Source organism: Corvus moneduloides, chromosome 2, assembly GCF_009650955.1.
Source record: "Corvus moneduloides isolate bCorMon1 chromosome 2, bCorMon1.pri, whole genome shotgun sequence".
NCBI lineage: Eukaryota > Metazoa > Chordata > Aves > Passeriformes > Corvidae > Corvus > Corvus moneduloides.
This window is the reverse complement of record NC_045477.1, coordinates 113,542,079-113,554,847: the sequence shown is the minus strand read 5'-3', so window position 1 is coordinate 113,554,847 and position 12,769 is coordinate 113,542,079. Positions and strand designations below refer to the sequence as shown.

At 35.1% G+C, this 12,769-nt stretch overlaps 1 protein-coding gene across 10 annotated transcripts in view; it reads left to right on the top strand.

The window, feature by feature from the left end:
• DMD (dystrophin) overlaps window positions 1–12,769 on the top strand; it is a 1,179,964-nt gene that overhangs the window by 499,075 nt on the left and 668,120 nt on the right. For all 10 annotated transcript variants that reach the window (XM_032100882.1, XM_032100878.1, XM_032100881.1 and 7 more), the window contains 3 exons: window positions 2,039–2,126; window positions 9,235–9,476; window positions 11,215–11,395. In XM_032100882.1, coding sequence (XP_031956773.1) covers window positions 2,039–2,126; window positions 9,235–9,476; window positions 11,215–11,395 — 511 coding nt within the window. The remainder of the gene's footprint in view (window positions 1–2,038; window positions 2,127–9,234; window positions 9,477–11,214; window positions 11,396–12,769) is intronic.

Genomic DNA, 12,769 nt, shown 5'->3' with positions numbered 1-12,769 from the left:
CCACAAGCTTTTAAGTCCTATCAATTCTATATTTAAAAAAAATAAGTTTTAGCATATTTTGTGAAGTTTTTTTAAATGATTCATTTCTGCTCACTACAGTTATACATGTGATAATTACACACCTGGCATTACTGAAGGAGTAGAATTATATTCAGTATATTTTAGTGTTTTAATGATTCCTTTGAGTTCCCAGTATTTATTCTTATGTTAATTTTACCTGGCATTATAGACAGAGTAGTTAATTAAGATTCTGTAAGAGATTTTGGAACTCTGCAGAGAGTTGATTTACTTTTTAAATTTGGAAAATATTTAAATTATTCTGTGGAATGGTACAAGATTTTATTGACCTACAAAAATGACAGATTATTCATGCAGTCATCTTTAACTTACTTGGATTAAACGTCATAATATTTCAATGGTAATTTAGTGATTTATTAATGATATATTTATAAAATTGAAAATATTTTCATCCTTGATTTTTCTTGAAATATATTTTCTTTATATATTTTATTTATCCAAAATTGTTTTAGTGAAAGCATTAAAAAGAATCTTTGAGATATTGTTAGAAAGCCTGCTGTTTAACCATTTCTGTATGCACAAATGAATAGCAGTTATAAGTAGGCAGAGGAAAAGTATGAATTTAATCAAAAATTTCTCTTTCAAGTTTCTGTGCCTTCCTCACCTACGAAGTCTTCCAGGGAGCTGCTTCTTATTAAACTGAGCAAGTTTTAAACGTCATATTTTAAAAGTTATTTTAAGAGAATTTATTCAAAGGTGTTCATAGTCATTCCATATGGGTGTAACAATCTATTTGAAAAATAGTATTTCCAAGTGTTAAGTGTATAAGGTTATTTTACTAAATGCATTCTTAGATACTTGTTTGAGCTTTCTTCTCAGTTTAAGGAACTTTTTAAAAGTCTTGCAGCATCTACCTTTGCTGTGGAAATAAACAGAGTGATGGGGAAGCCCAGTGAGGTCAGCCAGGGCCGTGTGTCATGTTTCCATATACATCATGTAGGATTTGAGGGGATATATCCTCTTGTATGTGTGTATCTGCTGCAGGAAAGTGAGGGGCTTGATTTCTGGGACACTGTGTTGGTCAGGACCTCTGGGAGGTATATAGTCTGTTTTATTTGTGGTGTCAAACTGGACTCTGGCCCCTCGCTGCCTCTTTGAGCTTCTAAATTGCACCTAAATTATGCAACTAATTTAGTTTAAAATCAATGAAGTGACTTCATGATGTTAATTACAAGACAGCATTGATGGGCTGTTGGATCTAAAATAAATTTACTTTCCACCAGTATTTCTACTGATCCTAAATGATAATTAAATTTAGATTCCTACTATATCCTGTAATTTTAGCAGCTGGCCTTTAGTAGGCCTTACTAGCTAGCCTGAGTGCTGGCCTGAACATTGGTGAGCAATTTTTGCGTGCAGAAAGGTGAATCAAGAGTATTAAATACAATGAATAATGAGAATCCTGTATTAAATCTTCAGTTAAGTTTCCTTCTTAATATCCCATTTATGGATGTCTGCTGCATATGGTCTTATATATGCATTTTACAGTTGTTTTTTTGTTTTCAAACAAAATAGAAACATAAGCAATCAAATTTTATGTGGGTTCGATACTGTAGAATGCTGTGAATCTCTGTGATTTGGGGAGAATGGTCAATTTTTGCTTTTACCATGAAAATGAGCATATCTATTCTTCCACATGGAATTTCTGTTGAACAAATATGTTCTTTCTGAAATACTGTGCTTTGAATAGCTCTTAATTTCTGTGTTTTTTGTTTGTGTGTAAAGTACTGATGTGTGTCATTTGTCAACTCCATTGTGTTCTCACTCTCAGTTTTTATATTTGACTGACTCCCTTCCTGGTGGTTTGTGGTACCTGCTGCTTTCATTGCAAATGGGGGGACAGGCAGGGCAATATGACAGGTTAAAAGGTCTCAAGAAATCAGAAGACATCATTGGGATTAATTACTTTCTTATTCAAAATCCCTCTGTTGAAGCACTCACCTTTCCTGTCATGCTGCAGGCCATCCAGCGAGAAAAGCCTGACAAGTACAGAAAACTGCAAGATGCCAGCAGATCAGCTGAAGCCCTGGTGGAACAGATGGTGAATGGTAATTACATGGGAGTTGCTTTAGATAATCTTCTTAGGGATTTGATAAACGAACACGTTCATATTTATCACAAGAATTATATTAGCACATACTGTCTAAATGGAACGGTAAAGTGATATTGCCTTATATTTCTTTTATTATTTCTGAATGTTCAATCTGTTAATTAGAAAAGAGAAAAAAAAGTATTGTCACTTTAGTACCATGCAAAGAAACGTGTGTGAAACTCACAATAATGAATTGTATATTAGCAATCTGTTCTGTGCAGAGGCTTAAGTTGTAATCTTATTTTCTGAGTACTCTAAGCTTCGAAGTATATTAACACATCTGAGTTAGAGAGCTCTGAAGACATTACTTTAACCACCTGGGGAAAAAATACTTCCTGACTTTTAATATACAATGTATGTTTTGTAATATATGTATTGCTGTAAGGTTCTGCATCATAGAAAATATAACATTTTATTGGGATTTGGAAGAGATTTTTGGCATTTAGTTTTTTGAAGATAATAATTTACAAAACTTATACTACTCTTAAACAAAGAAAAATAGCTGCCAGGGGTTTTTTTTGTTTGTTTGTTTGCTTTCCAAAGAAATTATTACATTATGCCATTCTTTTGAACTTTTAAATAAGGGAAAAACAAAACCCAAAGAAAGGTAAATTAAAGTAAAATTTTAAGTCATGCCATTGTCCTTAATATTAAAGAATGCCTTGCCTTGCAATAAAATATTAAACGTGGGCCTATGTCTGTCATACTGATATGATTACCAGAAGTACAGATGCTGAATACACTGATATTTGGAACCTATATTTTCTTTTGAATTGCTACAGTGAATAACTAATAATTAAATTGCTAAAAGTGAAATGCTTTAAGTCTGAGGTACTAACTGGCCAAGCTGAAGAAATTTGATGGAATCCTAAGATGATTTTTCTTAAGTATGAAGGTGTAATATTTTAAAATAGACCATGTTTAATGTGTGGGACTTTTTTTTTTTTTTTTTTATGTTTTCTGTCTGGGATAACTGGTTGTACATGTGTTTTAGGGCAGCATCTTAAATTTGTGTGCTGACACATTGAGGTTCCTATTTTGGGCAGAATCTGTCTAGGGCATATTTATCCATGCCCCACTCTTCAATTTGCCAAATGCAGACCTGGACCTCAAGAATTCCAGTTTAGTTTCTTTGGATTATGTAATACTTTATGATAACTAACTTTGCTGTTAGATTCAGAACTCACTACCATCTTAAATAATGCTTTCCCTGCACTGTGGTGCCTACCATGTAATGTATCAAGTAGACTACCATTCTGACTTAATTGTTCTCATGGGGTTTTAACTCAAGACTCTCTTTTCCTCTCCCTCAGTCCATGGGTCCATTCTTATTCATGGTTTGCAGATGTTGTGATCTCCACTGTGGCTAGATGTGCATATAAATATTTCCAATATTTCTCAAATCACACCTCTTTTTTTAGGAAGCACATCTTCCAGCTGGGTGGCAGGCACAGGGTAGACTAAGCCAGCATGACTTTATCTAAAGTTCAACTTTGCCAACAGCTCTGAGATCTGTGTCACACATTATATTTTGGTAGCCTTGGTAGCAAAAACATTCTGGCATGGCTGACAGGTTAATTGACTGTGACAATGAAGATCTCTTATTATCATGGTTTTAGGGAGGAAACAATCCCTTTGGAAAGAGAAACAGTTCCTCTGACTTGAATCCTTCAACTGCTCCACTAATGTAAAAGCAATTTGAAGAATAGTGTTTGGAATAGTTAATTAATGCAGTAATTACCAGCAGTAGAGAGTAGAATTAAATAATTAACATTAGTTGGTGAGAACTATGAGATGATTTTATCAAAGAATTGGCAAATGGAATATCTTGCAAAGTGCTCAAAATTACTCCCTGAGGGTAGAGGAAGTTAACTGCCATTGTAAAGCCATTGTACTTTTGAATATGGGTATTTCTATTTGTCCTTTCTTCCAGTAATTATGATCTGATTGCAATTAATGGTTGCAATTTAGTTCAAATGAAATTGAACTAAAAGTTAAGTAAAAATATTAATTTAACTTTAAAACTTCATCTCAAACTGTAGCAGAGTTATGCAGTTTTATATTTTCCACAGTAATTCAACTAAGTTTCTATAGTGTTTGTGTCTTGTGTAAAATTTTTTTTTCTGGTTGTTGTATTCACTAAGAACAAGAAGAAAGATTTGCTAAATCTCAAAAATAACATTCAGTGGAGCAGCCTAACTATTCCTTCATACCTTCCTGTTCCCATGCTGGAACTCTTTTCCATACTTGGGAAGGAAATGGAATTAATTCATGTGCCTGTATGGATTTGTGGGAGATCTGCAGTTTAATATCTAGTGAAGGGAAGATGTACTATGTTATTTTAATGAAAAACTTTCTAACTACCACAATTTACAGATCAAATGATGATGCTCCCATTGTTACTCTTTAGGGAAACGAGTCAGTGATTGAACTGATGATTGTCATGCATTTGCAGTATAATCTGTAATTAGAAGACTACAGAAGGCAAACAGATTTAAGGCATAGATCAATTCAGAAGTCAAGTGATGACAATTTTAATTGTATTGTTAATTTTTACTTATTGTGCGTCAATTAGATCTGGACTAATAATGATTAGATTCTTTAAGATTCCAGTTATGCTGGCACTGAATTCCTGGCTTTACTTAATATATAAAATATTCTTTCTCTTTGCTCACAAACAAAATTCTTTATGTAACAGATGAAGAGCATGAAAAGATGAAACCTCTGGTGGATTATAAGAGCAAGTTCAGAATGCTGGTGAACTCCATTGTTGTATCATTTCTATTTATTTTCTCTCTTTTGTTTTTTCTGTGATAGGTAGGAGAGAGAATAAGTTAAAGAAAACAGGATTCTGGAGAGAATTGGATTGGTTTATTTAGGGTTTAATTTATTTGTTCCTTAGCAGAGGAAAGTATTCTGAGGAAACATATTTACACAGGGCACTCTTCTAGCCTTATGTAAACATTGTCAGCCACTGTCAGCAGAAGTATTTTGCACTGGAAAGAACTGCCCTTTCCCACAGCACAGCTGTTCTTGTATTTGTAGACAGGGCATCTGGACATTGCCATTTGAAGGGCTTTTCCCATCACAAATGAAATTGTGGATGCCTCTTTACCCAACCACCTACATGGGCTGTGCTCTGCCTCTACTTGCTCATGCTTTCAAAGTCTGATGATTGCAATCAGTGAAAACTTACATATTCAGTTTGCCAGTGTTTCTAGGAAAAAAAAAATCTGTTTTGTTTTTCTTTACTAAATTATATTCTAAAATAGAGTAACAAATCTGTTGATGCATAAGTGAAGCAGTTTAGCAGTTTGAGTGGCCACTTGGCTACTATAGTAGTTTAGAATAAAATAAACAGGGTATCGAAATGAATAATCAGAGATTTTTGATAGGAAACATTAAAGTAAATACAAATCAATTTGTTGCAATAAAACATGTAATTTTGAAGTGCCACCATTCTGTGGAAGAAATACATTATCTTGTAAGTTACACAAGAGTCAAAAGCTACAAAAAACAGATGATGTTACATTATTCTATCACAGAACCATAGCAAATGACAGATGCACTTAACAAGATATACTTCATATTAAGAGGCAATTCCAAAGCACTTGCATGTAAGGTGCTTCACAATTAAAAATATTCAGGCACAATTTGTTATGTGCAGTATACAAGGTAATAAAATTAATAAATGCACTTCAGATAATGATCTGTTTCCTCTGGGTACAGTATATTTATACAATGAGTATACCAGAAGCTTTTAGAATGTGAAACATGAAAAGGTTATGAACTAACCACTACTCATAAAATAATGTTTTACCAGAAAGTGGGTTTTATATTGTTTCTTTGCCTGCTTGTAAACTTTTGGCATGTCTTGGTAAAGTTGCTTAAGTTAATGAAGAAATGAGTAGTTACTGCAGAAGAAAGTTTCAAACAGGACAAGGAATAATGGAGTTTATTAAGGAGCAATAAAGTTAAACACAGGAAGTTCCACCTCAGCAAGAGGAAGAATTTCTTTACATTGAGGGTGGCAGAGCACTGGGGCTGCTGCCCAGGGAGGTCATGGAGTCTCCCTCTCTGGAGAAGTTCAAACCCCACGTGGATGTGTTCCTGTGTCACCTGCTCTGGGTGACCCTGCCTTGGCAGGGGGGTTGGACTGGGTGATCTCCAGATGTTCCTTCCAACCCTAACAATTCCATGATTCTGTGAAATTCTTAATTTTCACCAATGGGTCAAAATTCCCAAATGATCTCAAGTGCAAATAGCAGCCATTTTATTACATCCTTCTGGAAATTATGTTCTGGCATCTGATGGATGATTTTGAGTTACCTGAATGGACTGAGAAATAAGAGTTTTAAAACCAGATGCTATGGAGATTTTATCTTCCTTTCAGTAGGATACTGTGCTGCCTAATGGAGGTGCATCTCTGCAATATTTTACCAAACATGACTCTGCATAAACCAGTTTTGTACTGTCCACTTCAGTAACCTGAAAAGCAAAAGCATTTCTTTATCTGTGCATGTATGGAATCACATTTAGACTCAAGGGTTAGAAGAATTAAAGAAAAACTGAATAATAGTAGCTATTTTCACATATTTAAATGTGTCATGTTAAGAGGGACCTATGAGCAAAATAAGGAAAGATGATCTGGTGAATCTAGATTTTCATCTGAAATACGGTCCTCTCTGAATCCTTAAAGAAAATATTGCAGTGAAAACTATTATTATGTGTGGAGAATTCATGACTGCACTTCTCCTGGTAATCATAATCTCACCTAAGGGTACTTTGGAGCCTGTGGCAGCTGAAAAGAGAGGAAAGGAGGAATAAATAAAGTGATCTTTTTATATCTAGTCTGCCAAACTCACAGACAATGTCTTCCAGGTTCAGAGATAATAATGAACACAGTGGCAGATAATCTACTCTTTCTTATGAATATACAGCATTTTTATAACCAACTCACAACAGAAACAATTGTTGAAATACAGCACAGTTAAAGTCTTATTGTCTATACACATTTGTTCTTGCTGTTGTTAAGATTCAGTATCTGTGTGCCTGGTTGTCTGTTCAGATGTGTTGTGCCATTCAGGTTTATGCTGCCTCTTCACATGCTCATTAGACATTACACTTCTAGAAAATGTAGTTATGCTACCACATCTCGAGATGCACACACACACTCACAAAAGACAAGACCACTTTTGGATTTTATTAAGATGTGTCAAAATACTTTTTTACCTCTTCTTGCTTCAATGTTCATTTTATATCCTTGCCCAGTCCTTAAACTGTGCTCTTCAGTTTTTTGAGTATTACGTGGATGTGGCGCTGCTCCAACCACCACAGTTGCCATTATCTCCCAACAGTACTGGGCTATTTTTCCAATAGTTTTGCTTTTTGAAATGCTGTACAATTTGCTTGGTTGGGGCATTATCCCAGGGAAAAAGCATATCCAGAGAAATGCTATCAGGTACTGCACAGTCTGTTTCCAAGTGGGCTGTTTCCAAGCGACTCTGAATGAAATAGCCCTGAGCTGGATCCAGAACAGGATTTGCCAGAGCACTGTGGTGCTCCACAACACACATGATCCCAGATTACCATTTAGTGTGGTTTACCATAGAACATGCGTTATAGAATATAGAAATATAGCAATACAGAATATTTAATATAAAAAAAAAATCTAGTATGTTTTATTTAAGGCACTTAGCTGTAATTAGGAGTATATTTCCTAAGTCCTACCTTCCAAAATTACTATGAAGTTTACTACTTTTTAATCCTGTTGAAGAATTTTTCCTGCAGGTTTGGAGTGCAGATTGCGAACCAGAAAACCCATTTTTGATACTGTATCAAAGATGGCATAAGTGGAGCACAGAAGGGTTTTGTCTCATTTGCTTTTAAACTTGCTTTAAAAAAATACTCTTATTTTTATTATTGTGATAAAAACATGGCTTCTGTTTAACTGGTTGGCTATCATATGACTATGTGGTGATGTTATTAAAAGTGTTCTTAAGCATATGGCATTGCTCAATGATTTGAGAGTTTTACTAATTTTGAAATAATATTGGTCCTATTGCTATATGTATCATTACATGTCATTACAATTAAAAAATTGTTAGGGACTACATTTAAACTTCCACTAAAAAATAAATGAGATGATTAAGTTAATATTATTTGAAAGTCAACCTGAGTTCAAGTTACAGAATGATTCTGAATTATGTTACTGTAAGACACATTTTCTTATCTTTCATATGTATTGATTTGCTTTCTTCACAGAAAGTGAAGAAAGTTCCTTTTACTTTTTAATTGTTCTAACTTCGTTGTCTGTAAGAACTAAAGTCAGTTTTATTTTATGAACTTTAATATAAGCATAATTATTGAACAACAGACAGAAATAGGCAAACTACTTAATTGAAACCAAACTCTTTGAAAATAACCATAGAGAAGCACCACCTGTGGTTTCTTGGGTCTCTTCTTACTGTCTCCTCATGGTTATTTTTGGACACACAAGACTGGCCCAGATGGAGGTTTGATCTGATATTTTGTTTATTCCTTAGTGTTTATAGTATTTTTAAAATAACATGTAATGCAAAATTTAAGGGGTGGATCATCAGAAACCTCTAAATAACTGTGGAATATAGTTCTCATTAATTGTAATCATTCTTTTTATAGAAGAAAAGCCAGCAACAGTCTTGTACATTAAAATCTAATTACAGTCCAGGCATAGTTTTCAAAATCCAGCTGTCAGGCATTTTCTTGTTTCTTTTAGCAATTTTAATTAGCTTTATGTATTGCATCTCTACTTTCTGCTTTATTCCCATTCTTGTACTTTAATGTAGTTTATAATTCATTCCCACAGCAACAAAAGTACCCAGGCAGCAACTTTAAATATTTTTGATATACTTTCCCCACTAATGTGTAACATCTGTAGATTCAGAACTGTTATTTGGTGATAAATCATTAACTGGATTTATGAGCTCTCAAATAGAGGAATTGAATTGTTAAACTATCCTACTTTTTTTCCTTTTCTTTGTAACTTGTTTATCTTTAAGCATCTTCTTCTCTTGTTTTTCTAGAGGGTCTAAATCCTGACAACATTAGACAAGCTTCAGAGCAGCTGAAGAGCCGCTGGATTGAGTTCTGTCAGTTGCTGAGTGAAAGACTGACATGGCTGGAGTACCAAAATAACATCATTGACTTCTACTCCCAGCTGCAGCAACTGGAGCAGACAGCAATTACTGCAGAAAACTGGTTGAAAGCACAACCCAAACCAGCAACAGATCCTGCTACAGTAAAAACCCAGTTAGAAAGATGCAAGGTTAGAGATTCTTCTTCAAGTTTTTTTTGTGATATTGCACTTCATAGGTGTTCCAAAGGTGGGACAGGTTATGACCTACACTATTTCAGTATAAAAATGGTAAATGACTCCTTGGATTTACAAAGTAATTATTGAAAATATTTGTTCAAGGAAAGCAAAGACTAGTAAAGAAATAAAGAGGCATAGAGCCTAGGATATGGGTCTTCAAAACTCTGCCCCAAATATTTAGTTATTAAGATACTTAGACACTTATAGGGAACTATGGCCCTAAAGCCTTTGTAATATTTAATTTTCATGTAAAAATCTGTGTCTTTTGTTCCTCATTAAGAAAATGTTGCTCATCACCTCTGCTAAGGATCTGTGCCAGAACATTGTTTTCAAGTCCAAAATTCTGCCATTGCAGACCACTTTACTACTTACATACCCTGTGTTCTGTTGGAGTGTGGGTTGAGTAGTCAAATGGAGGAATATTCTTCTGTCACAATGTGAGGGAATCACAATAGTTGTACAAAAACCGTCACACCAATTCGCTTATAATTCTCCCTAATTGTTTTTATTTGTGTGCTTCACCATCATAGAAATTTGCTTCTCTCTCTTACTGCAGACAACTCTGTGGATGGGGAGTTTACAAACCAATATTGATTGACAGGAATATATTGAGGTGTAGTATTGCATTATAAATTGCATGACATACTTGTAGAAGTTTGACTTTAGGAAATCTCTGACTCCAGATGCTCTCAAACAGAAAGTATTTGAAACCCAAACTGAGATCTATGCTATTACTTCAATTTTCAGGCATTTCCAAGCCAGCATTGTACCTACAGTGGTCTCTGTTCTCATGCAGAAAACTTTTCCTTGAATAGCTCTGCAATGAACTGTACATTTGGCTTACTTTGCTCATTTATTTTTATCCAGCAGTTGTACGTGTCACAGTGTATACGAGGTATAACAGCACAACCTCATTGCTCTCCACAGCTTCCTGAGAGGGGGCGTGAAGAAGAAGGTGCTGATCTCTTCTCCCTGGTATCCAGGGACAGGATGCATGGGAACGGTTCAAAGCTGTGCCAGGGGAGGTTTAGACTGGAATGGGAGGGTGTTCAAAGAGTGTAACAAAAAGGCTTCCTGGGGAGGTGGTCGATGCCCCCAGCCTGTCAGTCTTTAAGAGCCATTTGGAAAATGCCCTTATCAACATGCTTTAGCTTGTCAGCCCTGAAGTAATCAGGCAATTGGAATGGATATTCCTTGAAGGTCCCTTCCAACTGATGTGTGCTATCCTAATCTTAACCTCTAATGTGTTACTGTGAGGCTGCTTAAACCACTGGGCATTTTCATCTCTCCTTTTCTACTTCATTTTATTCAGCCTGTACATAATCTAACTGAGATGGGTACAGCATTATGGTACACATGCTGTTTTTCTCTTCCCAGCTTCACATGAAAAGGATGTTCCTTAGGCTTGAAATTTTAATGTACAATCTGTTTTATTTTCTTTGAGCATAATGTCCCGTAAAAGCAACTTTAAGGTGACTTCAAACAGTGGAGTTGGGAGCAGTGGTATTAATTTGTGAGAAAAGGGTTAAAATGTTGAATTGGTTTGTATTGTAACTTGTAACTGATGTATTTGGAAGCAAAATAGTTAGGTAATGTGCACTGGAACAGTGGTGATTTCATGGCACTAGTGATTTCACCTCTTGGGTAGCTGTATCTTGATTTTTTTTTTTTTTTTTGGTCAAACATGCAGGATGAAATCATTCGAATGTCAACCCTGCAGCCTCAAATTGAACGGCTAAAGGCTCAAAGTCAAGCACTCAAAGAGAAAGAACAAGGACCAGTGTTTCTGGATGCTGACCTTGCTGCTTTTACCAGCCATTTCAAACAAATATTTGCTGACATGCATGCCAGAGAAAAGCAGCTACAGACCAGTAAGTGTTCTTGACAAGAAGTCAATTTGCCTGACTAGCACACAAAAGATAGTTGTTTATATTTTACTTTCCCAGTTTTACATTTGTTTTTGTGATACTAAACCAGTAGTGCAATTTAGGTGCTCTTTTTGGCAATTGAATTAGCCTTTCAAAAATTATCAGTGTATTCCGTGTTTTATATTAATAAGAAATCAAGGGAAAGTACACTATTGAGAAGCAAAGCTTCCACTCAATGTAGTTCTATCATCAAACCTCCTCTTGTTGGTATGTTTATGGACAGATTCAGTGATGTTTTTTGGCACAATAAAACTGTCTTTTTTTAGTTGGGTTATGATAGGGCACTCCATCTCTGTCAGTCAGTAAAGAGGAAAGAGAGCTTAACTACAGGTGGGAATCTGCTCTAGATTTTCAGAGAATAGAAATTTAACTCCATAAATCTCATCAAAGACAGATGCACCTTAGCACATCTAGTTTTTCATCATGTGGCCAACTCTTTCTTTTTTACAACAGAGAACACATGACTTCCAGTTATAACATTATTTGCAATATTTTTAGTAAAATGAATTTTTCAAAAGGGGCAAAAAGCTATACCAAAATGGAAAGTTAACTATTCCTAGTTAATGATATGTAGCATACCAGTAATGGCTGTACTCTTTCTGTATTAGATTATGAAATTAATAAATTATCAGACAAAAGAATACAAATTTAACTTTTCTCAACAAAAATGTTATTTGCCCCTTAAACCAATGATATCTCTAAATTACTGTACTGATTTGGAATTTGACATAGTGCTAGCTCCTTCTAGTGGATTTTTCTAGCATTCCTCCTAAATTCTTTCATGGAGAATTTTGGAGATTTTTTTTTCAACACTACATTACTGCACTGCTGGAGTTATTTTACATGTGTCCACATATGCAGACTGAAGAGGTGATGATGCTTAGGAGAACTGAAGAAATAAAATGCAAGTGTCCCATAGCAAGTGATGAAAGAATGGATTATAGAAATTTAAGGAGTGTAAAGCTTTTTTATTACTCTAAATTAGAGATGAACAATGGCTAAGATGTAAAAACCATTAATGTGACTCTGTTTTAGATGCTGAAACTGGTTGCCATTCTCCCAACAGAAAAAAAAAAAAAAAAGTAAATACTGACTTCTTTATGATTTCTTCTCCATCTAAACTTCCATCATTGCTGGTTTTACCACATCAAATTTTACTGTAGTGAGAGGTCATGAATTAACCAGTTGATTAGTCCAGAAAGACAAGTAGTGTTCACTGCCTGACCTGCAATGCCATGGGCATTGGTAGAGCTCTTTCTGGGTATTCCTTCCCCCTCCTGAGCTGCAGTAAGCTCCTCCAGTGCCCTGGCCAGTTGC